Source organism: Rana temporaria, chromosome 6, assembly GCF_905171775.1.
Source record: "Rana temporaria chromosome 6, aRanTem1.1, whole genome shotgun sequence".
NCBI lineage: Eukaryota > Metazoa > Chordata > Amphibia > Anura > Ranidae > Rana > Rana temporaria.
Window position 1 is genome coordinate 221,377,464 of NC_053494.1, and position 5,968 is coordinate 221,383,431.

Sequence of the window (5,968 nt, forward strand, 5' to 3'; positions counted from 1 at the left end):
GAAAATTCCCACAGTGGAGGAGTTTGGGGTAAAATAAGATTTTTGTACTCACTGTAAAACCTTGTTCCTGGGAGTCCAATGAGGGACACGGGAATTCTGTGACCTTTGGGTTATACTGCCACCTATAGGAGGAATGGACACTAGGTCGCCTCTGAGCTGTGCTTTTGTTTTTGTGCCTTGTGTCCTTTCCCCTGCAGGTGGCGCTATAACCCAATGGTTCAGATCTGAAAGCAAAAAAGATTAGCATTGTGCAGGTATGGGAGAGATATACAGAAGATGGTCTCTATTTTTCCCCCAACATATGAGGTCAGATTACTGACCAGCAGGGCTAGTGTTGCTGGCAATGAATTGCCCCTCCCCCAACCCCACCATAGATCACAGTATGGGCCTTGACTAGAAATATATAAGAAGGCATTCAGACTGCACACAATACAAAGCTGTGTGTCATATGAAAAATAGCCTCAGTAGACCCCCTCCAACGCGTTTCGCCCCACCATTGGGGCTTAATCATGTGCCCGGATTTCCTTTCCCCCGCGGGTGTTATGAACAGGTTACAGTACAATATTACAGATCACTCACCTGAGCAGAGGATTCCCTTGAACCTGGCGCAGGAGAAGTCGTCGCACTGGCAGTAGGAGCCGCTGATGCGCCCGAATTCGCTCTCATAACAGGAGCACAGGCCGCAGATGCACCTCCCTCGCCCGTTGCACACGGTGTGGCTCTCCGACTCCCGGCAGGTGTTCAGGGACGAGCTACTGCTGTCGTCGTCCTCTCCGCACTCGCACCGCCCCCCCAGGAAGCCGGAGTCACAGTTACAGACCCCGCAGGTGAAGGTCCCGTTCCCGCTGCACTTCCCGCTGCTCGCCTCCCCCAGGTGAGAACAGCCGCAGCTGCAATTGTAAGTCACCGTCACCTCCAGCGCGTCCCGGAAACCCACCGGCTTGATGGTGAAGGTGTGCGCCGTCCCCGGCGAAGGGCAGCTCCTCGCCTGCGCCGAAACCTCGAAGGAAACCTGGAGGGAGACAGGAGAGCATGGAGTCATAAGATGGACATAGGGAAAAGGGGGGGGGTACCCCGAGAGATTAAAGAGACATAGTAGGAGAGGGACCCCAAAAAGATAGAAAAGATTATACATAGGGGGGGGGGGCCGAGAGGTAGAAGTTTTGGGACCCCAAGAGATAGACAAGACATAAAGGGGAGGGGAGCCAAGAGAAAAGATGGGACATGGGGGGACCTTAAGAGAGAGATAAGACATAGGGGGAGGGGGACCCCGAGAGATTAAAAAGACATAGGAGGAGAGGGACCCCAAAAAGATAGAAAAGATTAGACATGGGGGGGGGGCGAGAGATAGACGAGACATAAAGGGGAGGGGAGCCAAGAGAAAAGATGGGACATGGGGGGGGACGTTAAGAGAGAGATGAGACATAGGGGGAGAGGGACCCCAAAAAGAAAGAAGAGATTGGACATAGGGGAAGGGGGGATTCCGAGAAATAGAAGTTGTAGGACCCCGAGACATAAGGGGAGAGGGGCCCCCCCAAGGGAAAATATGGGACCCTAAGGGATAGAAGTGATGGGAAATAAGGGAAGGAAGGGACCCCAAGAAATGGGACACAGCGGCAGTGGGGACCCCAAGAGGTAGAAGATATGGATATGGGACATAGGGGGAGGAGGACCCCAAGAGAGATAGAGATGGGACACAGGGGGAGAGGGGACCCCAAGCGATAGAAAAGATGGGACACGGGGGGAGAGGGGGGACCCCAAGAGGTAGAAAAGATGGGACACAGGGGAAGGGGGACCCTAAGCGATAAAGATGGGACACAGGGTAAGGGGGACCCCAAGAGATAGAAAAGATGGGACACAGGGGAAGGGGGACCCTAAGCGATAAAGATGGGACACAGGGTAAGGGGGACCCCAAGAGATAGAAAAGATGGGACACAGGGTAAGGGGGACCCCAAGAGATAGAACAGATGGGACACAGGGGAAGGGGGACCCTAAGAGATAGAAAAGATGGGACACAGGGGGAGAGGGGGGACCCCAAGAGATAGAAAAGATGGGACACAGGGGGAGAGGGGGGACCCCAAGAGATAGAAAAGATGGGACACAGGGTAAGGGGGACCCCAAGAGATAGAACAGATGGGACACAGGGGAAGGGGGACCCTAAGAGATAGAACAGATGGGACACAGGGGAAGGGGGACCCTAAGAGATAGAAAAGATGGGACACAGGGGGAGAGGGGGGACCCCAAGAGATAGAAAAGATGGGACACAGGGTAAGGGGGACCCCAAGAGATAGAACAGATGGGACACAGGGGAAGGGGGACCCTAAGAGATAGAAAAGATGGGACACAGGGGGAGAGGGGACCCCAAGAGATAGAAGAGATGGGACAGAGTGAGGGACCCTAATAAGATGGGACATAATTGGACATGAGGGGAATGCAGGGAGATATGAGGGGAGGGGGGCAGGGAGATATGAGGGGACCCCAAGAGATAGAAGAGATGACATTTCCCATTTTGAATCTGGACTTGGCACCTGAGCACACCTACAGCGAATGCTTTCCTAAGCCGCTCCTGACGAAGTCCCTAGTGACCAAATAGATTGGGCGGGGCTAGTGACATCATCACGCACATGCTTGCTCTTAGGTGACCAGGAGAATCAACAAACTGTATGTTCTACACAGGAAAATATATTTGTGGTTGTAAAAAGGAGATACAACGTAACAATCAGGAGTTATCAGTTGACTGTAACCAACGGTTACCGATTCCCTCTAGGGTTCTCTAGAACCAATCAAAGGAAAGCAGATAAATGACTAGGATCGTTAAGTTTGTGGGATATGGAACAATTTATTCAGTCTTTGATAAGATTAATATCTACACTGAGACATTGATAATTCTTGTAGATAAACACGATTGTCATCCCTGCCACTTGTATTTATTGCCATTACACTTCCTCATGTAATAAGCCCCTCCACCCCCCAACCACCACATGAAGACCATTTCCCTGACTGCCATTGCCAGATAAAGTGCGGTGCTGTATTTTGTTTTATATGCATGACATACGATGACCGCCCCCCCCCTTCTAATCACATGAACCTGAGAATCACAATGAAATTCTTTTCGGAGAGGAGTGCCGTGCTGAGTCAGCAGATCTGCCAGAAGCTGAACACACATTACAGAGTGTTGTCTGCCCGACGACAGGGTGTGTCACCATACGCGGAGGTGACCTATATTTACATTCAGGGTAAAGTCTGCAAACTTCTTATAATCCAAGAGTATTGCACCAGGAGACACGGGGCACACCGGGAGACATGGGGACACGCAGGGGCACAGCAGGAGACATGGGGGCACACCAGGAGACATGGGGACACACAGGGGCACACCAGGAGACATGGGGACACACAGGGGCACACCAGGAGACGTGGGGGCACACAGGGGCACACCAGGAGACGTGGGGGCACACAGGGGCACACCAGGAGACGTGGGGGCACACAGGAGACGTGGGGGCACACAAGGGCACACCAGGAAACGTGGGGGCACAGCAGGAGACGTGGGGGCACACAGGGGCACACCAGGAGACGTGGGGGCACACAGGGGCACACCAGGAGAAGTGGGGGCACACAGGGGCACACCAGGAGATGTGGGGGCACACCAGGAGATGTGGGGGCACACCAGGAGACGTGGGGGCACACAGGGGCACACCAGGAGACGTGGGGGCACACAAGGGCACACCAGGAGACCTGGGGGCACACAGGGGCACACCAGGAGACGTGGGGGCACACAGGGGCACACCAGGAGACGTGGGGGCACACAGGGGCACACCAGGAGACGTGGGGGCACACAGGAGACGTGGGGGCACACAAGGGCACACCAGGAAACGTGGGGGCACACAAGGGCACACCAGGAAACGTGGGGGCACAGCAGGAGACGTGGGGGCACACAGGGGCACACCAGGAGACGTGGGGGCACACAGGGGCACACCAGGAGATGTGGGGGCACACCAGGAGACGTGGGGGCACACAGGGGCACACCAGGAGAAGTGGGGGCACACCAGGAGACGTGGGGGCACACAGGGGCACACCAGGAGACGTGGGGACACACAGGGACACACCAGGAAACGTGGGGACACACAGGGACACACCAGGAAACGTGGGGACACACAGGGGCCACAACAGGAGACACATAGGATGCACTTGGGAAATATAAGGGAGCAGTAGGAGACAGAGGGTGCACTAGGCAATATGGGGGGGAACACAGGGTGCACTAGGAGACGTGGGGGCAGGGAGATACAAGGGGGGGCTGGGAGATATGGGGGGGTGGCAGGAGATATGGGGACAGGGAGATATGAGGAGGGACAGGAGATATGAGGGGAGGCAGGAGATATGAGGAGGGGGGGGCAGGCAATATGTGGGCAGGGAGATATGAGGGGGGGGCAATGAGACAGAAGAGGGGGCAGGGGTTCTCGGCAAGGGGAGACACTGATGGCATGGGGGGGGGCATCTTAACAATAGTGATGCGTTGCTTGTGCACTAGTAACCTCAGACATGGCGGCGCGGCGCCCTCACCACTCACCGTATCGCCAATCATCAGCTCCCCGCACTTCCTCACACCCGGATAGGACGCCCCATCCTGACACGTGGCGGTGAAGCTGAGCTCCAGGTCATCCGGGGTCTCGGAGACGGTTAATTCCACCTTGGAGCGAATATTCTGCAACACATGAAAGTTCTTTATAAAATAACATAAAACGATACAAAGATAATTCTGTGTTTGTGAACATTAATAAATCTTCCCGGTACAATCTCCTGACACCCGAGGATCTGAACCCGGCCGGGGGGGACAGATTATAATTAGAAAGTAAAACATTTCTTCTAAGACAAAAGAGCGGAGCAGAGCAGAGCGTGCCCCAACACACCCCTCGCTGTCTGCCCATCCAACCCCACCACCACCCCCTGGGGCAATGAGCAGGTCACAGCTCGGGTGCATTATGAAAATTTGACTTTGATAAGTTTAAAGGTTCAGCTCAGTCACACGAGAAAATTCTGTGTTTAAATTCACACACAGGAAACACTATTATATCATATGACCAGAGGCTGCAGAGCAAAACCAAAAACCACCAGACCAGGTGTACAGACCCGGGAACTCAGCACAGGGATGGTGGGAACCCCTCATAATGGGCACAGCGGGTGTACAGACCCGGGAACTCAGCACAGGGATGGTGGGAACCCCTCATAATGGGGCACAGCGGGTGTACAGACCCGGGAACTCAGCACAGGGATGGTGGGAACCCCTCATAATGGGCACAGCGGGTGTACAGACCCGGGAACTCAGCACAGGGATGGTGGGAACTCCTCATAATGGGCACAGCGGGTGTACAGACCCGGGAACTCAGCACAGGGATGGTGGGAACCCCTCATAATGGGCACAGCGGGTGTACAGACCCGGGAACTCAGCACAGGGAGGGTGGGAACCCCTCATAATGGGCACAGCGGGTGTACAGACCCGGGAACTCAGCACAGGGATGGTGGGAACCCCTCATAATGGGCACAGCGGGTGTACAGACCCGGGAACTCAGCACAGGGATGGTGGGAACTCCTCATAATGGGCACAGCGGGTGTACAGACCCGGGAACTCAGCACAGGGATGGTGGGAACCCCTCATAATGGGCACAGCGGGTGTACAGACCCGGGAACTCAGCACAGGGAGGGTGGGAACCCCTCATAATGGGCACAGCGGGTGTACAGACCCGGGAACTCAGCACAGGGATGGTGGGAACTCCTCATAATGGGGCACAGCGGGTGTACAGACCCGGGAACTGGGCACAGGGATGGTGGGAACCCCTCATAATGGGCACAGCGGGTGTACAGACCCGGGAACTCAGCACAGGGATGGTGGGAACCCCTCATAATGGGGCACAGCGGGTGTACAGACCGGGGAACTCAGCACAGGGATGGTGGGAACTCCTCATAATGGGCACAG

General features: G+C 55.3%; 1 protein-coding gene across 1 annotated transcript in view; it reads right to left on the reverse strand.

The window, feature by feature from the left end:
* Positions 1–553: 553 nt before the first annotated feature.
* Positions 554–5,968, reverse strand: part of ITGB5 (integrin subunit beta 5) — a 42,756-nt gene continuing 37,341 nt past the window's right edge. Inside the window, exons 7-8 of the mRNA XM_040358313.1 lie at positions 4,565–4,699; positions 554–1,012 (exon numbers count right to left, since the gene is read on the reverse strand). Coding sequence (XP_040214247.1) covers positions 572–1,012; positions 4,565–4,699 — 576 coding nt within the window. The 3' untranslated portion in view covers positions 554–571. The remainder of the gene's footprint in view (positions 1,013–4,564; positions 4,700–5,968) is intronic.